This window comes from Rissa tridactyla, chromosome Z, assembly GCF_028500815.1.
Source record: "Rissa tridactyla isolate bRisTri1 chromosome Z, bRisTri1.patW.cur.20221130, whole genome shotgun sequence".
NCBI classification, from domain to species: domain Eukaryota; kingdom Metazoa; phylum Chordata; class Aves; order Charadriiformes; family Laridae; genus Rissa; species Rissa tridactyla.
Window position 1 is genome coordinate 47,002,157 of NC_071497.1, and position 21,696 is coordinate 47,023,852.

Genomic DNA, 21,696 nt, shown 5'->3' on the forward strand with positions numbered 1-21,696 from the left:
AAGGAGAGCTGTCCCTGAGCCTTTATTAAAGCATTAATATACCCATAGATGCATTTCTTTTCTTAAAGTGGAATTTCTCAAACTAGACAGCTGGACTAGAATGACAGTATTTGTTTAAACAGCTGAGCTGGTAAAAATGACTGGAAAAAAAAAAGAAAAAAATTGTCATGGAATGTAGGGAGCATTAAGGGCTTCTAAGATAGGGTATGCTTGGACAGTCACGTAACATGCTTCAAGAAAAAAAATCAATATGATTTTATACCAGCTCAGGAATTTCACCAGGAGCTGTGTAAAGCCTTAGAAAAACATGTTTCAAGCCTTCAGGAAGGCCTTCAGGAAGACCTCCAGGAATCCCAAGGGCTGCACTCTTTATAATCTGGAATCTAAACAACCTGTTATTCTATAAAGCAAACTGTCCATGCTACTGGTGAAAAATAAGGCACTGAAATACTTCTCTCAACTTCTAGAGGAGAGATTCAAGGTAGGGCACGCTCAACTGTTTATTTAAAGATAACGGTGGATCTAATGGTGGTTCTAACTATGCATAGCTAAAGGATCTAAAGATGTCACAGTCTTCATTTGATAATACTAACCTGTCATAAATTGGACTTAGTTGCTCAGTCAGCAAGTAACATTATGTCTCAGAATCACGGTTTACTTCTAAACCCCAAAATCATGGCAGATCTTGAAAAGCACACCATTCACTGTTGTATCTAACTTATCTAATCATAAAAATAACATAAGATTTCTGGGGCAGAAAACCTTGAACAAAGGTCTGATTTCCTGGCCATGGATGACATGGTATACAGTTAAATCAGTCTGTCTCTTATGTAACCTCCAAATCTACTTGCTTTTAGTTCATAATATTTTTATGTTTTATTATCAAGGAATGGCAGTTTCGGCATATTCATATCTAAGAGATTTAACAGCATAAGAACAATATCCAAATCAATTTCTGTAGCCTACTCTAGGACCTTCACTATACTAAGAATTGGGCTATTGCCAGGTTGAAATTTTTGCTCTACAGTAGACACGTCATTTAAAACAAAATAGGTCTGCAATTGTTTGCCTATAATTTTTTTGAGAAACTTTAACAAAGAAGAAAAAAGAAAAAAAAAGAAAAAAGAAAGAAACTGGAACGATGTCAAAATAGCAGTTCATTTGGAGAAAGAATAGGGATTTTTTTGTTCTGTTTTTTTAAACAAGATAGTCTAGCAGCCAATTTTAAAGCATCTGGAAAAATCACAGAACTGGTCAAATATTTGTAAAACATGTCAAAGTTGGATCCTAAGTGAGTAAACAGTTGTTTGCTAGCCATGTGGGCCCCAGATCCAGACAAGATGTCACTGATGTTAATTGATTTACCACTGGATTAATCTCAGAAGAATTAATGGCTAAACATCTTGAAATGAACAAATGCATTAACAAGAACAGTACTAACTGCTTGATAATGGATTGATTTCAAAAAATGGGCAATTTCCTTCCAGAATTCTTTTTTTCAATGTCTCATCTGAAATTGCCTTGGGATTACACATACCAGACAATACTCAAAATCAAACCAGAATAAGCAGAAGTGAGAACAATTACATACAAAAGCGCTTGTACAGCAGCCAAAAAGTAACGAATGTTGTGTCCTTAATGAATACTTATACTCTAAGGTACAGGCCTCTTCTTTTAGTCTTCTCAAAATATTTATAAAACATGGTAAATGTTTTGGTAAACGTGGTAAATGAGAAAAAATGAAATAGGACAAATATATTAAATTATATTACAGTAATATTCATTTGAGATTTAACAGTATATTTAAGCAGGCTGCTTAGAAATAGTAGATCATCATTTTTGGCCAAATCTGATTTCTTCATTCCACAAGTAGTCTCCCTAGTGACAACTGGGTTAATCCTGGAAATAGTAAAGAATTCAGGCTCTATCCTTTTGCATAATGATACTGTAGCAAAAAAACCTGTTCATAACAAATAATTGGTGCAAAAATATGCAATAAAAATAGGGTGAAACCGTGGGTTGGATTTTTCTTTTTAGCAAAATTATATGGTTAGCAACATGAATAATGATTGCTACATTTTCTTCATAACCAGCACTTTGAATATGACAAGGTGGACTATCTGAAAAACTATTTCTTGCCAAAACAGCTGAGTCTGATGAGAGTTGCTGGAAGAATACGATAAACATTTCTCCAAAGAATCAAGGAAAATCACAATGTCACAGGGTGGATTAAGAAGACGATCACCATTCAATTTGGAAGTATCAAATAACCTTCTTTGGAAATCTTGGCTATGGGAGAACAGACGTGGATAATTATTGCTATAAAAAGGAGTCTCTGTACCCTAGGTATTATGCAGAGCAGTAGGAGATAATTTTCATCGCTAATTTCTGCATAATGCCACCCTTAAGCGCTTCATGATAAATTTATAAACAAAACATAAGAAATAGTTGCCTAGTTTATTCCACATTCTCATCACTTACAAATCAGCCAAACTGTCCCACGAGATTCACAACCCTACTACCTGTCCTAATGACTCCAATATATAGCCCCATGGACAAGAATATTAGCTGTGTTAATGGGAGACATTCTTCTTTCCCAGGTTGCATGAAGAGTCAGTGTGAAGATGCCTGTTGCAGAACAGAACTTTAAGAAGGATGAGACATGAAGACAGCCTCTAATTGCTGTGCTTATCCTATGCTTATGTGTCTAAATAGTCTACATCATAGCCATATCATTCCTGAAAATAAGAAGATACAAAAGTGGACCCCAGTGTTTAACAATACAGTCATGCATACATTGACATACAAAACATGTGGTTTTGACATGTCTGACACCCTTATAGGTTCTAATTTTCATATACTCTGCAAACAACCCTTCTAATTTCCTGCTAGAAAAGTAGATAATATTATGTCCTTGCTGATCACCTGTAAATGTTACTTAAGTTTCTGCTCTAGTAGTCTGTTCATGTTCTGACCTGGTAAACTACTGTTCATTCAACTAGTATATCAAATAAAACCATTTGGTTACTTCACAGTTAGCTCTCAGTTCCTTCTTTGCTCACACTTCTTTTCTGGGTTCTAGATTGCTGGTCTGAAATTTGCCGTTTCTCCTGAATTTCTGATTTGCATTCAATTTTACCCAACCAGATCCCTTTGAAAGAAACCCAAGCCTGGCTAAAGATGGCAATCCCTTAAAAAACTTAAGGGCAACTGAAAATATTATAAATCAAAGTTCAGTTATTGGTAGTGTTAATGGCATATGCAATAGACCCCGGCCTAAAGAGATGTGCAATTAATAAAATTTTGGGAAAATATCATTCTAGGATCAAAATTGCTGTCAGTAGCCTTTTACACAAATTGTCTTATTCCTTCTCTTTTGCCATTAATGGCTTAATTTAGGTACTGGACAAAGAAGAGCAGTGATACATATCTGAAAACAAATTGCTGATTATTACGCATTAAGAACACATAATTTAAACTAATTACATTCTGAAGTTTGCCAAGTTTCACTGGGGAAAGACACATTGGATCTGTCCATTTCAACAGTCACTAAGTAACTTCAATACATCACTCATACTTTAAACATATTAATCTTAAACATCTCAAGCTCAAAAATTCTACGATATCAGAATTTTCCATTCAAAGCTATAGCTTTTGAACATCTTTTCAAAGTAATAGCATTTGCCTGTACAACATCATCTTTATCAGTTTATGTCTGGCTCTACTTTATGTCATTCAGTTTATGCTCATGCAGCATGTCCATGGTTTCTGCAATGCATCCTAGTCTCTTCAAGAGTCAGTGTTTGAAGGCTTTTGCATTGCCTAAACCCATCTTTTTTGTATTATCTTCAGAATGTTTTTTAGGATAGAATACAGGCAAGTTGTGATATGACATGACAGATAGATACATTCCTTCAGATGAACAGCAGGAGAAGCAGCCATGTATCCACTAGCACTGGTGTTCTGGTGTACTTGTGTCAAATCTGCAGTGCACATAGTGGTGGCAGATTCAGGAGAGTATTGTGTTTTTCCCAGAGACAGAAAATCCTAAGTGCTAAAAAGAAAACAATCAGTGGCCCACCTGCAGGTTGATCATGATGACTTTTTGAGGAGAAACCGTTTGAGAGGTACCTGAATCACATTCCTTACTGTGGCAGCAAGAGCAACAAAAACCTTGGTTCAGTTGCCAGTTTTAGAGCCAACTGTGATTGTGCAGGTGGGGAAGCCTTACATGATCTTAGGTTAATGCAGGCAGTTATGATTAGCATGGTACCCAGGCTATAGATTTGACCTATCTGCCAAGTCCAATGATACTGATCACTTTTAATACCGTTGAACTATGACACTGTGGTGCAAGGAATCTCAAAAGAAAGACTGCAGGGAGACCGCAATCCAGAAAACCTGGTCCTCCTCCACCTTCTTCATTTTCCTCTCACTGCAAGAACAGAGACAGGGAAAAGCAGATGTACTCCTTGCTCTCAAGGTGAACAACTAGCAGCACCCCTAAAAGCAACTTCAGACATCAGTGCTAAGAAGCTCCTAAAAACTGAGGCTGGAGAACCAAGAAACTACAGGGATCAGAGCTGCCAAACTCTTAAAACTCTCAACTGAGCACATGCCAACTGAGATTTTTGAAACGCTTATAAAAGTAAAAGGCATTGCCCTGGCACCAGAACAACAGCTATCCACTTGTTCTATTTCTAGCTGTTGCTCCAAAGCGCAGACACAGTAAAATTCAATGAAAAAGTTAAAAATTATCACAGTCAAACATTTTTTTTAACCTAGACTCAATTTTAAAAATGCCTGGATGGAATTTTCTTAAAGCTTTTTTAAAGCAAGTTACATGGAAAATTTCAGACTGAACGATCATTCTTTGGCAAAGTTACAGGTAACTGAAAACAGGACCTTAAAATGGGAAATACTGGGCAACCTGAATTCAGGGAAGTATTTCCAAGTCAATCTCAATATAATAATTGAAATTGCCCAAGTGGCGCAGGTGGTTAAAGCTTAAGAGAAACACTGGCTCTAAATTAAGCATTTATTTATGTTTACGAATACTTCACCATCAAGAGCATTATTTTAAAACTACTCCAAAAATGCAGAGATTCACTAAAAGATTTCTAACTCACACACTTCAGCATTCTCTTTTATAATAGGCAATCAATCGATGGAGCAAGACTTAGCTACAGCTGATGGACGTAAATGATAACCTCTCCTTCTCTTACACTGAAAGCCTACATACAGAGGTCACTTGACAGCACTTCCACATTTTGCCTCAACTGTCTCATCAACTTTAGCCTCTGAGTCTATTTATGAACAAGAAAACCCCTCATAACTTTGATGTAACAGAAATATGTCCTCTGTATCCAAAACTGCCCCTTGCTAGACAGTACACTGCTTTTCTCCTTTCTGTAAGAAAATCAATCAATATGGGAAGTGTTGCAAGTATCTGATCAGTTTTCAGAAATCCAAAGTATCTTCCTCTGACACTCTTGACCCCTTGCAACATTAACTCCATTTTCCTTTTATCTCAGTAATTACACTTTGTTCTACCGCCTTTTTGAAGAATGCAGTACATTGTCACTTTTCTGAATGGATGATTGGTATCAGAATTCACTGAAATTCTTTATCTCTTCCCAGCACTACCTTGTTCTAGCCTTGGTTTCATGTAACCAAAGACAAATGAAGTATATAGCTCATGTGAAGAGAACCATGGAAGAAAACAAGACTCTCTCCAAAGCTATACCACTGAGCATACCACGCAGTAGAAATACAGCAGATTAATACTTCCATTTAAAGTGTTACTTCTTACTCATGTAACTGCCGTTTATATAGCATGGGTTGGAAAACAAGTATTGACTTACAGATAGTGGAGCATGCAGTTCACTTGGGGATGTATAATGCATTCTTCTGTCACCAACGTAAATTGTTTTTTTTTAATTTGGCTTCTCCAAAGGAACATGTCCCAGTGCCTACTGGCAGAAATGTGGGGATACTCTCCCTCCTGACTCTGATTTACCCAAATCCCAAATTCAAACCTTTCATCAATGAGAAAGGATATTTCTGATATCAACAGTAGAGGGTACTATGCAATGCAAATAGTTTATTTTTAGTAACAACACTGCTGCCTCTGCTGCCTAAATTGATTATACTTTGTATCCATAATTTCTGGTTTACAATTAGCAAAATTCAACTTTATGTAATGACTAAGAAGTGCAATACATAAGCAAGTATTCATTCATAAAGCCTGAACAGGATACTAGATACACTGGGAATCACCAGATAAAACAATTAACTACCTGAATACCATAAGAAAACCATAGAATATGAAGATTAAGAGACGTCTGTCTTTCTGTGACAGCTGTTGCATATCTACATTTCTGCATTTCACCATCAGGGATTCCAACCAAGCAGTCTGAAACTCAGTTAAACTTCTTTGGTTCCTGAAGGAAGACATGCCACTTGATCCTCAAATACTGGACCAAAAATAAGAAAAGACGTGTTCACATTTTTTGAAATTGGGGTAGTAAGCAGACCACCAGCCCAAAACAATTTCTTGCCAGGATGTCAGGGGCAGATCGCAGTTGGAAAAAACAACTAAGTGGAGGGTTCAAATCAGTAGGCAGGTAAGAGGTTCTCCATCAGCTATTTGCCAATCCTACCATATGGGGCTTATCAAAGAAAGAAACTGGCAGGTTGGAGTGGAAATCTGCCTTGCTATTTTCCATTGGTTTAATGTACCTTTGCGTGTGAGTTGAAGCAACCTCTTGGCCGTTCTAACTCATATCCAGGCCAGACAAGTGCTCTGTCCACCTCCTGACGTCTCCCAGGAACAGAACTTGGCTACTGGGGATAACCGACCTCATAGACTCAAAACCCTTCCACAGCATAATTTATTGTGTTTTCCAGCACGAAGTGGAACGAAACTATACATTATTACAGACATATTCAAGAAGTGTTCAGGACTAAGTGCTCCAATTTTTAAGCAGCTTGCTGTATGAGGAGCATAATTAACCTTGCAAATCCCCTTTGCGGCTAGTCTTTTTTAAAAATCTCATAGAAACACTAGTGCTATTATCTCAGGCACTAATATGGAATCTAAGAAAGAAACTATGTAAATTCAAACTCTTTTTGAATGCAAACTAGTTCCAGTAAGCCCTTATGCTAAGGCACAATATCATGTGTCCTTTACATGCCTTATATTTTAAAAGTATTGGAGAAAATACTTAAGATGTCTTCAAAACTTTTTGTGTACTTTAATTCCCAGCACTTATTTAGAATCACCTAAACTGGCAGGTATTGCAGGTGAAAAATACAACCTGAACCTTCAAATCAGACAAATAAATAAGAATTACCATTCAGAAACTGCTTAAAATAATCTGAATTTTAATAATTCAGATTTAATAATAATAATATTTTATATATTATTTTATTATTAATTATTTATATTATTTATATTAATTTTAATTATTAATTAAATTAATTAAATTAATTAATAAAATATTAATTATAATTATTAATATTAATATATTAATATTTTATATATATTATATATAATATAATATATATAATATAATATAATATAAAATAATAATTTAATAATAATAAATTTAATAATAATCTGAATGTCATGCAAACAAATCCCAGTCAATAAAACAGCATCTACGATCTCCTTATAATATTAAAGACCTTACTTCATAATCTATAACTTCACAAGACCAAAGGTTTCTCCAACCATAGGACTGTAATAATTTATGCAAAAAACTAGGATGGAAAACCTGGAAATATTTATCTCCCTAGTTTCCTTTTTTTTTTTTTCTTTTTTTTTTTTTTTTCTTTTTTCTTTCATGGCTGTATTCAGAAAATTGTTTGTAAGTACACATAGGAGAGAAACATTAGTGAAGTGAACACAAATGAACAACACCACATTTATGATATTATTAATATAATTCCTTTGGAACTATTAAAATACACAGGCTAAGATTTGGAAATAAGTAAGCACCCTTCATACACTGAAACTGAATAGAATCTGAAAGGAGGAAAAATCAATACATTTTCACCCTGAATCTCTTGTTAGCCTCATGCAACAGAATACTACAAATGCAAAAATGTGACTAGGATCTTTAGTCGCTGGCACATGTTGTCTCCATCATCACAGTGAAGCTTTAATATGGTCTTGTCTTTGCTCCTATCACAATAACTATTAATATGGAAAAAACCTACACTAGTCCATAGGCACTAACTTGGATTTCCCATTGCTATAGTCACCAAAGTTCCCAGAGAAAGAAGGTTGTGTAAAGTGTAAGCTTCTCAGTGTGTTTTAAGACGTCATAATCAGCAATAGCTTGGATGTAGGTACTGTGTGCAGTAACTCTTTGAAACTTGCAACCACAACAATGATTTCTCAGAAAATGCACAGAAAATAACATATAAAATACGAACAATAAATTACAAGCAACCTCCATTCATTAAGAAATACTTAGAAAAACTTTTAAGTAGAATGAAGCTTTGGCACATACAATTTTATCTGCATGTGAAGATTGTTTAGAATGAATGTAAAGATTTTTAAACTCATATTAAGAAGAGATTAGAAAGATTATTTTTTTTAAACAATAGCACTATATTAACTTTTCAAAATACCTTTGTTTCTAATGACTGCATTTAGAAAATCTAATTATAATGATACAAGCACTGCACTACTTAAGATTATGTCAGCTCTTCAATTACTAACTCTTATTCTCATGACCGTAATTCAACAGCAAAAAAGTATTCTGTGTTGAACATTGGCCCATTCTTCAAAAAAGCAACATTAAAGATGGAAACATAATTCTGCTGCTATGAATTACATACAATTTGAAATGACAATTGTGTGCAAATTTTTTACTTCCTTCAAAGGAACTGGCTGCTCCTAGAGAAAACTGGTTTTCTTCAGACTTTAATAGAATCACTTTAAAACATTTGATTTCAAGCAGGATTTGGGGTGGAGAATTCCACCATAGACCTGCAAATATTATCCAACACTATGCAAAGTAATGCAAAAGGTTCTGAAATATAGATTTACCTGATAAATCTCCAGTATTTCTGATGCTCCGTAAAGCACATTAAATATATACATTAGACCCAAATAAAAAATCCTGCAGTTGAGAAAACACTTGTAAGATGGAAACTTTTCTAAGTTAAAGGAAAAGGACTATGGAGCTACACTATCCATGGTTTTTACAGCTGAGGAACTTAACCCATTAGAAAAAACGGACTTGTGTCAGCATGCAGAAGTTGAGAATTTTATTTTTCATACTATCTTAATTTCTGTTCATGGTAGCCTAACGCTATCCCAAAACTTTCTTCAACATTCAAGAACGGACACTGCTAAGAGGACCCTGATGAACGCAAGAGGTGACCTACAATAGCCTGCAGAGTACAGCTGATCTGGGCAGCACTGTGAGGGTACTCTAAGACATTGTGAGGATGCTATACATCACTCAGAGGAAACTACCTGGGCTCAACACCATTTCAAGTTCTTTCAGCGTGGAGTACTCTGTCGTCATTTCCACGGTGTCAGCTTTCCTGCATGTGAGATAAGCTCACAGATCTCTCCTGCCCTTGGAAGGGTGTTGTGAATTACTACAACAAAGTTTCCAAAGCACTTTGAGATCCCTGGAAAAAGGTGCTGGATGAGTGAGAAAGATCTTTCTGTACGCTTAATTTTTTTTTCAGAGTATAACTGAGATCTTACTTTGCTTCCAGTGCCAGTGCAATGATGCCTGCAGCCATAGGTGCAGAGGCTGAGGTTCCAGTATGGCTGTCTGTGCAACGCTGCCTCAGGTCTGTGGTGATCTGGAAGAAATTGAATGTGTGAAATTTAGAACACAGCTTCAAAAATCATAACAGGTTTCATTTGCTCAAATGAGTCACATGTACGTGGAGGGTATTTCCTTCTTTCATTGCAAGGAAAGGAAAAAAAAACAAGGTGTCTGAATACGTGACGTTGGATGTTCTGAGCCTGAAGTCACTTGTGAACTTGGAGAAGCGTTCTCTGTATTGCACTAAAAACATAAGTTAGTCTCCATTTTTTTCATGGCATTATCAACAAAACGACTTGTTAATTAGAAAAACATGCAGAGGGCTTTAAAACTCCATAGTTAGAACTCTGCCCTTCTATTTGCATTTATAGAGCACTTTTCATCCAAGAATCTCAAAGTGCTTTACAAACAGGAAAGAACTAAATCTTACAGTGCTCCCTATATACAGACCAGCTATGCCCATTTTAGAGACTATAAAGGAGGTATGGAGGACTTAATTATGTTGTCTGAAGTCACACTGGAAGTATGTGACAGAATAGAATACAGTTGGGCTCATGCTAAGTATTGTGTTTAATCCTTCCTTCATGCCTTATGCAATAATTCACATGAAATTAAGCAACAATTCACTGGAAAATCCTGATGTAATCATAAATTTGGCCTAGACACGACAAGTCAATTAGTTATTTGCAGCTTTAAATTGTTATGTATTGCTTAATTATATGCTGCCACATATTTTTATATGTCATCTAAATGGATGTATAAACTGTAATGTGCAATACTGACTAGGGGCACAGTCTTCCAGTGTTAGGATGTTCTATCTCATAATGAATTTTAGGCAGATCCTTTCTGTAAGACAGTAAATCATACACAAAAATGTGTTTATTCTAAATTCTGCTTCTTTCAGGCAATGCTAATCTAAAGTGATTCTAATCTGTGTTCTTCCCAAAGACATGGTTCCTAGCAAGAGCAAGGTTGTAGACACAAGACGTCACTGCTGCCTAACAGAAGCTCAAGCAAAACCCACGTGGACTTGAGGACAGTAACTAGCAGATAACAGTCCACAGCATGGAAACCTCCATGAAGCTGTCAGAGTGAGTGATCTGCGATGCCAAATCTTAATTCTCAGCATTTCAGATGATCTCTGAGATTCAGTCACTATGAGACGTAAAATATCTGCCTGAGGGGCAGAGGAGAAGTTTCTTGCACAGATTCTTACCTAGGTATACAGAATTACTGTGTCTCCATTTCCTCTAATTCACTAGTATGATACTTCATTTACCAGACCAATATGCGCAAAGATTGGTGGAAAGGATCAGAGGACTGAAAAACCACAAAAAAGCACAGGGCACGTAAAAGTGCCTGTCTATCTCTGAAACCACAAGATATGCAAAATATGATCTGGAAAAACAGCCACATCCCATCTAGGCAGAATACAAGCAATTGCACGTAGGAGGTTTCACACATTTGCATTAGCCGTATTCAGTAGTATATGTATTACATAATTTGTATAAGGTTGCTGAAAGTTCATACAACATGTAAGCATACGCAAGCTAACACAAAAAATTCTAATAGAGAAGGAGCTAACTGCACCCAGGAAATGATTGTTGAAAGCAAGTAGTGAGCAAGTGAAACAATGGAAGCTTCTAGAAGTTGAAAAAGTTAGACTAAAGCATATATAATGTCATATCCTTAAATAAGTAAGCTTACCAAAGGCCAGATTTCTTGAATAATGAAGTCTATAAAGAAATCTTTTTCCTGTATTATTTAATATTCTTTGTAAATGCACACCTTGTTAAATAATTTTTTTTATCTGTCATCAGATAGAAGTTGAACCCCATAAATAAAATGTTCACATAATTTCTTTATCTCTTGCTTTCTCTCCTGTTGGCTGTTTATTAATTTAGACAATGACAATTATTGGGTTGGAAAAAAAATTTATGCATGTAAATTCCATAAATGCCCTGACAATATTAAGAGATGAAACTGTAGCAGGAACAGCCCCAACATTACATTGCCTATATGTGCAAATGCAAGTAGTGATTTTGCAGGTGGGATTGACATGTCCAAAGACTACAGGATGACATGCACCCAAATAGAGACATACAAGATTCCATTTGGAAAAGCACTGGCCAGTGCTGTGGTGAGGAGTGGAAGGGAGGCCAGGAAAAAGAGAGGGCAGGATAAGAGACTAATATATGCTTGTCTCTGTTCTGGTCTGGTACCTTCTCCACTGCAAAAAGAAGTAGGCAGCAGGCACTTTCCTCAGAGGACCAATGGGTAGCAAAGCCTACAGGAGCTCGGGCGGGGAGAAGTGCCCTCAGCGCATTTTTTCCTTAAGAGACAGCCTCTCTCAGCATAGGGAAGATCACACTGCATTGTGCTATCTGTGTTTCTCATCCTCTGGAAGAACATGATTCCATAGAGTTTTTATTGTCCCCGACCTACAAATACCAAGCACAATAAACCATGAAAACTCTTTTATTCGGCAATGCCGTCTCTCACGGTTTAAGTGGATGTTGTGGCAGCAGTTTGAACTACAAACCTTTATGTCTCTCTTTCACTTAGCAAATATTTCAGCAGAAAATGTGTAGGGAAAGCTTCCTAAGTGGAAATCCCATTTAAGCTATTTCAAAGGAGGGCTACTGACAGGAGCTGAGATGTTTAGGTGTAAATTACCTCCAAGATCTGAGGCATGTTTTTCAGCACTATGGATTCACTGTCAGAGAAGTGTCATGCCTACCCTGAGAGAAAAAGAGTACAGGACCACCAACAGGCGAGCAAGTTTCAAGAAGAAAAATGGTGCTGCAAATTCTTGAACCATACGAGTGCAACATCATTAATCACAATAAAAGGACATGGTATTTGACAGCACCATGAAGCTGTCATTAGTGTCTGTTAGCTGTCATTCTGATCAATAGGGTGGGGAGAAGGAGAAATTTTTGAATCTTTTGTTGAGTACAAGTTTGTACACTTCAATTACTTTTGTAAAAACTGCTAATCTATGAAAATCCTGATTAGACTACCCAGGAGAAGTCCATGCAATATTTCTAGGGCCATGAGTTATATCCATGTCTGTCTTTTGAATCAACTAGATTTGACTAAAGACAATGACAATGTTTCTGGTACTGCCCTAGTTTAACCAACATTAAATTAGCAATCTAGGACAGAGAGCTGATGAAAGACAGACAAAAATGATATGAATCACCACTATGCACTGTAATACCCGCCATATGCAGAAGACCAACAGCTTTCAGAACACCCACACATTTATTAAAGAAAAAACTCTAGACACGCTGTACTACTTTTATAGAAACAACTTGCTCTGAAGAATTAAGGAGATACCATTTCTGTACAGACATTATTAAGGCTGTATCATTAATCTTTCCATAGTTTCATCAATTGTGAGGTTAATGACTAAGGTCAAAAATGGGATTTCCCTTAGCAGAGAACATACTTACTCTTCCTTTCACAAGCCCCTGCATTTCTTGCTATTTCATGACATGAGCTTTCTGAACTGATTGCACCACTTTTTACTTTCTGCTAGAGTTCTTCAAGATACGTTGATTTCTATGAACCCGTGTCCCTAGAAGTAACAAGGGTTTAACAAAAATCTACTGTTCCTTCTCACATCCTTTGTGTATCTGTAACTACTCAAAATTGAAGGTGTCATGTTGTGTGTATGTTGACACCCTGAAAGAGCTTCTGAACAAGAGCAGGTTTTTGGTTTTGTTTGAAGAACTGGCTGGAGATGGATTTTTTTTGTTGTTTTTGTTTTAAGTTCTTCTTAGAGCAGAAGCTAGTCAGCAAGGCAGAAATACATCTTAGAAGAGAAAGAAACTCAGCAGATGAATTGGCATTTTTTAGAAAACAAAGAAACAGGTGGAACAGTAAGTAGAGAGGTTATTTTCAGAAGGTAAGTCATGTATTAGGTTTATATCTGTGAGGGACTTTCATATGTAAATTCCTTAGTGCTTTAAGAAATAATTTGAAAAAGGAATTCAAAAGAAATGTGATGCATTTGTGCAACATATTTGATAAATGAAAAGCCGATATAGATAACTATGTCAGGTGGTGCTTAACCCATCCTAGCTGCACAGTTTGAAGTGGGGAAGCTATCTTCCAGCATTGTCCTATAGTATTTCAAACAGCAGAGAAGAGAATAATAGGAAAAAATACCTTCACAACTGTGTATTATTAGCCAATACTTCTGCACTCACTCTGTTGTGAGAGATAACCTCTCTAAAGAAGTATGTATTTTATGGTCTTTACCTACTGTTGCTTTGCCTTTGTCCCGGAGTTGGAGTTTCTCTGCCTATGCTTGTGCTAGCACTTTGCAGCTGCTCTTCAAAACACCTAAAAGTAATTCTAGTTCTTTCCTCTAAGAGTCTATGTAAAAGGCATACATCCAGCTGCATCTGTGAAATGTTTGCACACTTCGGGCATGTTAATACACCCAAAGGTTGGAAACTCGATCCATAATGGGCTAATAATTACTGCAATAAAATTTGGCATAAAGTGAAGCACACTTGGAGTACCTTCCCTGAGCAACAAGGAATTCACGCAAGATGGTAACATCAGTGTGTGTTTCACTGTAATTGTTAGTTCAAATTATTTCAGGCCAGAATTTGCTTCCATTTTCTTTAGTTCAAAGTCAGTAAAAAAAGCTCCATATGGAAGACAGAGATGTGTAGATGAAATTATGTTCTTAAGCTATCATTGTACAAGACTGAAAAAACCCTCCAGAGTAGGAACCTTCTAAAATTATGTTACATCCTATATTTTTAACAAGCAATTATAAAAATGTGTAGTAACAAAAAGAGAAAAAAAAAGTCTTTTGTGTAGTTATAAAAGTGTTGGTTATTCTATTACTCCATATTGAAACTAAAACATTTTTGTAAGAATTTTTATTCCACGCAATGAGTGCCTAACGTTTGGTTACTGTTTCTTAATCTACCTTATAATACATTCTGCACATATTGGATAGAAAAACAGAAAAGAAAAAAAAAGATATTAAACTGAAGAACTGCTAGGAAAAATATGAAGGAACTGTGCAACATGACACTATAAAGCTGTAACCATTCATTGTCCCTTAACCATGGACAGGAATTTCTGTACTACAACATTGAAGAACCTCACATGATATTGGGTTTTGTTCTGAGTTACATGACAAAAAATACGAATGAGTTCATTTGATTTTGATAGTAAATTCAATGCCAGGTCACTTCTTCCTGATTTACTACAGTAGGATTTCTGTTTCCTACTTTGAGTGTGAGAGTCTTACTCCAACAAACAAAATCACCATGTGTCTTGATAAAATACTGTTACTCTTTTCATGTTATGGCATGAAGTTGAGCCCTTCATAGCTAAATTAGATATTGCATATAAATCCATATGCATAATAGAATTTGGAGAATTTAAATTTAATAATAATCTTTCTATTCTTCTTCTATTGTTATTTTTCCCTTTAAACTTACTGCAAGCTCTAAGCTTTTTGTGGAAAGATATGAAGACAATCTCTGACTCAAAAGGAGCAGCAGTCTAAACAAAAACGTGAGATATGATGCAGTGAAAAGGATGTGTGGTACAACAATGAAAACAAACACACATTTTTATTCTAGACTCTTTCAGCACTTTATAGCAGTCCAAAACCTTTGTCCTCAAAATTTTCAGTTCTGTGTTTAGTTCAGTTCTTGTTTCAAACAGATTTACCTTTTCAAGGTAAATGAGGTTTGACAGGTCTTTAGGAGGACTGGATTTTAGCAGACAAGCTGGATAAGAGAATAGCGATACTGTTATTATTGCTCTCAAAATCAGACTATGAGCAAGGCAGTAACACAGGCGAAAGCCATGTCCCTGTACTTAGTTTGAAAAGCTGGCTTCACAATTTCTCAACATTTCTCGCTAGGCTGTAGTGTAACAGAAGCATGTTGCTGTTATCTCTTACGGGGATAACTGGTTTACACACAATACAAACAGAAAGCAATTGACTGCATCTACTGTACACTGTTTGGCTTGTCACTGAAGGTGTCTGGAGGGGGAACAGGCTTGCCTGGCTTTAAATGCCAAGTACCAGTAGTAAGACACCCTCAGACAGGTTGTGTTTTTCAGAAGTCAATTGATAATATAGTACTGGAAGAAGAATCTGGGAGAGAATATTTATGGCCTGATATTCAAGCGTTTGAGATCAGTGAATCTTATGGCACACACAACATCAAATTTGCTTTGCACAAGAGTAGTCAAGGGTAAATTAAGTTCTGGTAAACAAAGGATCAACAGGCTTGGGTTAATTCTTATGGCTCCTTAGTATGCTTATGCTTTTACGACTCACTGTGCAAAATGATGCACTCTGTAGGAATAATCTAAAATTGGCATATGCAACTGGATTGCTCCCAAAAGAGTGGAGGTTCTGATTAGTAAAAGCAATCAGTGTTTACAGAATTGATGTATTTCAATTAAAGTTGAAGTCATTTTTACTTATCTCTGATAGACTGTGGAGATCTCCAATGGAAAATCCACATTAAAGACATTTTTAAAGAGGCATCTCTTTAAATCTTTTCAATAATGTTTATGTAAAATCTGTTCATTATATCTGTAATTATGGGATAATGTATCTTCATTCAATACATAATAATTAGTCTCTTCTTTGTAAAGTATACCTTTCAAAAATCTTACAGTAAATACAAACCTGCACGTATTAGCACAGTGGATAAATTCTAGAATTGATGGGTACTTTACTTCAGTAAACTAAAAAATTATCTATTCTCATGGTTCATAAGAAAACCTTTAACAATAAAGGCTTTAACCAATAAGTTGAGATCACCTCCAGGAGTTTTTGAGGCTAGTGTTAAGTCATAAGGGAGTGACAAGTCAGAAATAAGCAATGGTGTCTTACTGAAATAGTAATTTTGTAAAAGCAGAAAGGCCATGGGAATTGAAAAAAATTGAAGACAATCATCAAGAAAACTGTTTCTGTTAAAAAATCAGAGGAATGCACAAAGATTAAATCAGCTAAATATGGACTGAGAAACATACGGATATTTTACCTAGATGTTTAAAAAAAGAGCAAGGATATAGTGGTCAACAAAACAAGCATTGACAGGTGCAAGAAGTAATAAATGAATAAATTTAAGTGACTAAAAGACGAAATGGATAGAAATGAACAAAAATTAGAAGATAGAAGGGGCATACAGGTGGTAAGGAAAGACAACGGTCAAATGGTGAAGCCCACAAGAACACAATGAATGATAAGGATGTTTTATTTTCAAATACATCAGAAGCAGAAGAACCCCCAAACCAATATTGTTTTAATTGTCCAGAAATAATAGAATAATTAATAGCAGTGTATAGTAAATGGCTATTTCACTGGATGTTCCTTTTTGGGGGAAAAAAAAAAAACAAACAAAAACCTAAAAAAACTAAAGGAAGTTTTCAGAGCATCCAAAGATGATAAATCACCTTCCTATTTATAGCTATTTTAAATAGCAAGCTTAAATCAGAAAATTTGGAAGCACCAAAGACTTTTACAAGAGCTGGAAAGGGAACACGTTATACTGTACTGTTGATTTTAGCAAGTCTTTCAACACTGGAGAAGTTCCAGAAGATCGAAAGAAAACCCACACAGTGTCAATGTTTTGAAAGGGTGAGCAGTATTGCCCTAATAATTTAATCTATTTGCCAAGTTTTTATCTAGTGTAAAACAGCTGATACAGGATTTCAACTAATTTAACTAGTAGCATATTTAATGGTGGATAACATAAGCTGCTGGAAATGAGAGCTTGCCAAAGTGCTGCAGTATTTTTTTCTGGCCACCGCTTTGGTTGAAAGTAGTATAGACAAGATTCTACAAGACACATAGTGTGATACTGCACATTAAAAAAATTAAAAAATATTTATATTTAAGAGATTAAAAATATACATAACATACAGATTTAAAATTACACGGTATAAAAATGTAAGCATATATAAGAAATCAGATATATACTTAGAAACAGAAAATGATTGATATATGTATATATATATATATATGCTTATAGTGCATACAAGAAATGAGCCTTGTTTCTAGTCAGGCCTTCTACAATTTGTTTCTTGGCCTTAGTATAACTTAAGGCTTTTATCAGAGACGTGGAAGAAAACACAAGCACCTTCTGATGAATGCTGCACTTGGAAAAACTTTGGAGAAAGTGATGATGAGGGCTGGTCTGGACTGAGTACTACACCAATACAGTCAGTGGTAAATGGTGCAATAAAGAGCCCATAAGCACCCTGCTATCTGTCCTCGGACCACCAATTCTGAGAAGGAGAAGCAGCAGCTCTGAAAGCAGGTTGGGCATCACACAACGATGAACACATTACAAGTCTCAGTCAGGCTTAACGTGTAAAGAATGGGGAACTGAGCTGGCACTCACAGATACACTTTTTCCTGATACTGTTACTCCCTGACTGGTATGTCCAGTTTGGGTGCTCAAAGCTCACAAAATGGGAGAGGGTTTATAAGAAAACATGCCTTACACAGAATGATGCAAGAAGCTTACCTTCATTTATCAAAAGGGATTAACTGGTCAGTCCACACGGGTAGAAAGATGTCAGACAACTAGAGTGCTCTTCATACTAGCAATAAAATCTGTGACACAACCAAATGCCTAGAAATCAAAGCTAGAGGAGCTCAGAGAGCAATCAAGGGAATTTTTTTAATGGCAATGGGTAATTGAAACCATTTGCTCTAAATTTAAGTGGATTTTCTATCACTGGAAACTTTGAAAGCAAGATTGATTGTATTTATAAAAATTATTGTTGAGTTGACAGCAACTGCTGGATTTGAAGGACTCGGGGAAGTCCTACACGCTTGGCTCAGCAAGAGGCCAAGTTGGGGAACAGTGATTGCCCCTGCTCACCTTATATTGTATTAGTTTCACTTAAACATGAAGAAGTCAGTGGAGGTCTTTTAAAGGACAGTAGAGGGAATTTAATCACACAAGTGAGGACTGCTAGGAGACAGAGTAATTTCTTTTCTTTATTATTATTTATCAGGGAGAATAAGAAGCATGCCAGGAAGAGAGATAAGGTTTCAGTGGAGAGAAGCAAGTTAAGAACAGAAAAATTACTGGAACGAAGAAGTACCTCAGAACAAGTTTAAAACAAAAATTAGATCATCTGTAAATAAGGAAGAATCCAAGAAGGGATGGCCAGCATCCCAGAATCCTGAAAGACAGTATTAAAAAAACATAGCTGCAAGAATTTTTAACTCCTCACTGACACCAAGAGAGGTATCTGCTATGGACCAGAAAGAAGGTAATGTTAGATGGGTGCTTAAGAAAACATTGCAGGAGGGGAAACTTAAATCCCTAAATTTTATGATCAGGAAGAAATTAAGATCTGTAAATTGCACACTAGAATAAATAAGCAGGAGAGACGACAGTATTAGCAAACCTGATTAATCCTAGTACAAGGGTTTAGAAGGTTAAAAGGAGTAGTATATTGAGTACTAGAAAGCATATTGAATGCACTCAATTTGAAAAAGCAGATACAGTGTTCAAATACTAATGGTATCAATAGATTATCAAACAGAATTAAAATAATTTGTTGGTTTCCAGCCAAGATGAGAACATAATGCAAAATGGATGCTGGCTGTTTTGGATGGAGATGAGTAACAACACAGGAAAGATGAGCTTAATCTTGCTTACAATTTATCATCTAGTTGAAGTAGGCAGCAATATGTGTAATAATTGAATATCAATGAATGTAAAAGAGGAATGATGCTGGATTAAAATAAACCTGAGAAAATAGAGAGGTATGTAGGAAAACTGCTATTATCATTTGTATAAAATGTGAAAACTATTGATAACTGGTTTAAAAACAAAAGAAGGATTCATTCTCAGGCTTACTGATGGGCTACAAGATACTGTTGATGAAAGAAATCAGTTCCAGTGGCAGTGGCAATAGTATCTTTGAAAGCATCACTCAGAGATGGCAGCAACTAGGTGAGTGGAAAAACCTGCTATGAACTGGGTATACCTGCACTGCATTAGGCTGCAACATGTAGAGATACCCATGCTGGTTTCAAAGAGCAGTATGGTGACTCCAACCAAGTAACACACTGGGGCTAAATGCCCACATAGTTTTTTTTCCTAAAGTAACCCATTAATTAGTATAAATAAGCTCTCTTTCTCTCCCTCCCCCCAAAGTCACTACACAAAACACAAACCCATATACATTTTAAAAAAATATAAAAACCGTACTATTTTCCTGTCATAAGATTCACCGCTGCTGTACGTTGTAGCTAGTGTGGATGCACATTCTTCCAGATACCATGGCTTCTTCCCACTTTCAGCTGTGCTGCTTATGGAGATAGTGTAGATGCTATTGGTGTAGCCATCGCAGGAGCAGTGGTCTCGACTTCTTCCACCATTTCCAGATGCCCAAACAAAGACTGAACCTAAGCCTCTTCTTCCCTGTTTGGAAACAGCACAAAAGATTTGATTAATAATTCTCCTTTTCCCCCTCACGTGCTTAACAAACAGGTCTTTTCCCCCCAAAAGACATCTGATGAGAGAAAGACAATAAAAGAAAACTAGCTCACTGAGAAGAATCTCAAATGAAAACAGGATTTAGCAGAGTTCAGAATCAGACAACAGAAAAATTCAGAAAATGAATGGTATGAACACAGCTTTAGAAACAACTTTTATACAGTGTCTGTTGCTCTGCATCTATGCTATACTGCTGTACCAAGAAAGAGGTGTTGAAGACTCCAAGGAAGCATTAAAACATCATACTGGGTTGGAAAAGGAAAAGAAATACCACACTGGAAACTAAAAACCTTTGTAACACATGATACCTTTCACTTATTAGGGCGTTCTCAGCTGTTTCTTGGATTGCCTGGTGGCACTAGATGTTGTTTGGGTAGCATTATACACTGTGAACCAGAGAATCTTTGTTTCACAGACACTACCAACCCCAGAAATACAGAACACCTGAGGTGGGAAGGGACCTCAGGTCATCCAGTCCAACCCAGTTAGTCCATTATGAATGCTAAATACAGAACATAATGTATAAACAAAAATGGGCAAATAGATTCTTATAAATCTATTCTAATGAAGCACTAAAGCATTAGTTCAGCACGATATTTTAAATATATGACTAGCTGGGCAAGTTACTTTGGCACATTCATAATTTCAAATAAGGACTTAAAATAGGTAACCTCACCTTGACATTTTCTTAGCATACCGAAGTTATATAGTATCCAAATGAATCAGAACATTTTTGGTGGTTCTAAATAAGTGCCTCTTAAATAGGCATTGATATGAAAAGTGAAGATGATCAGCAACCTGTACTGCTAATATGTGGGAATTAAGAATTACCGATATATGAGTAATCGGGCTTTTCCTTACTTATATTTACATATTTCATGCCCGTGAATGAAATTCAGATTCATGCAACTTTATGACCTCCATTAATTATCAGCACTCACTATGTGGAAGCACTGTACCATTCAGATAAGAAAGGTTCACCGAAGCACTAAACTTACCTTTGATTAAGCTAAATTGCGTTACCTTTTCTTACATGACACTCAAAGGATGGATCATACCTCTCAGTTACAATTATGCTAACAGTCTCATTTATACTTCATTTGCTTGCAAGTCATCATGTAGTATCTATCTGGTTTTTGGGTAGGCCCACCCCTGTGTATGATAAATTAATGTTACAAGGCATAAAACACTACTTTCTGTGCGTGAATTAATTGCTTGGCCATGGGAGGAGTTTGTTTGTTTCTTTGGGGTTTTTCTTTCCAACCAGAGTACAACTGTGTACCACAGAAAACATAAAGATAGCTGTTGGACATCTGCCAGGTCAACCTTAAACAATTAGCAATTCAAAGATTCATTTAATCCTGATACTCAGA

The 21,696-nt window shown here is 36.1% G+C and overlaps 1 protein-coding gene across 3 annotated transcripts in view; it reads right to left on the reverse strand.

Annotated features, from left to right (window-relative positions):
• PCSK5 (proprotein convertase subtilisin/kexin type 5) overlaps positions 1 to 21,696 on the reverse strand; it is a 252,572-nt gene that overhangs the window by 108,215 nt on the left and 122,661 nt on the right. For all 3 annotated transcript variants that reach the window (XM_054184936.1, XM_054184937.1, XM_054184938.1), the window contains exons 8-9: positions 20,036 to 20,248; positions 9,734 to 9,834 (exon numbers count right to left, since the gene is read on the reverse strand). In XM_054184936.1, the coding sequence (XP_054040911.1) occupies positions 9,734 to 9,834; positions 20,036 to 20,248 (314 nt within the window). The remainder of the gene's footprint in view (positions 1 to 9,733; positions 9,835 to 20,035; positions 20,249 to 21,696) is intronic.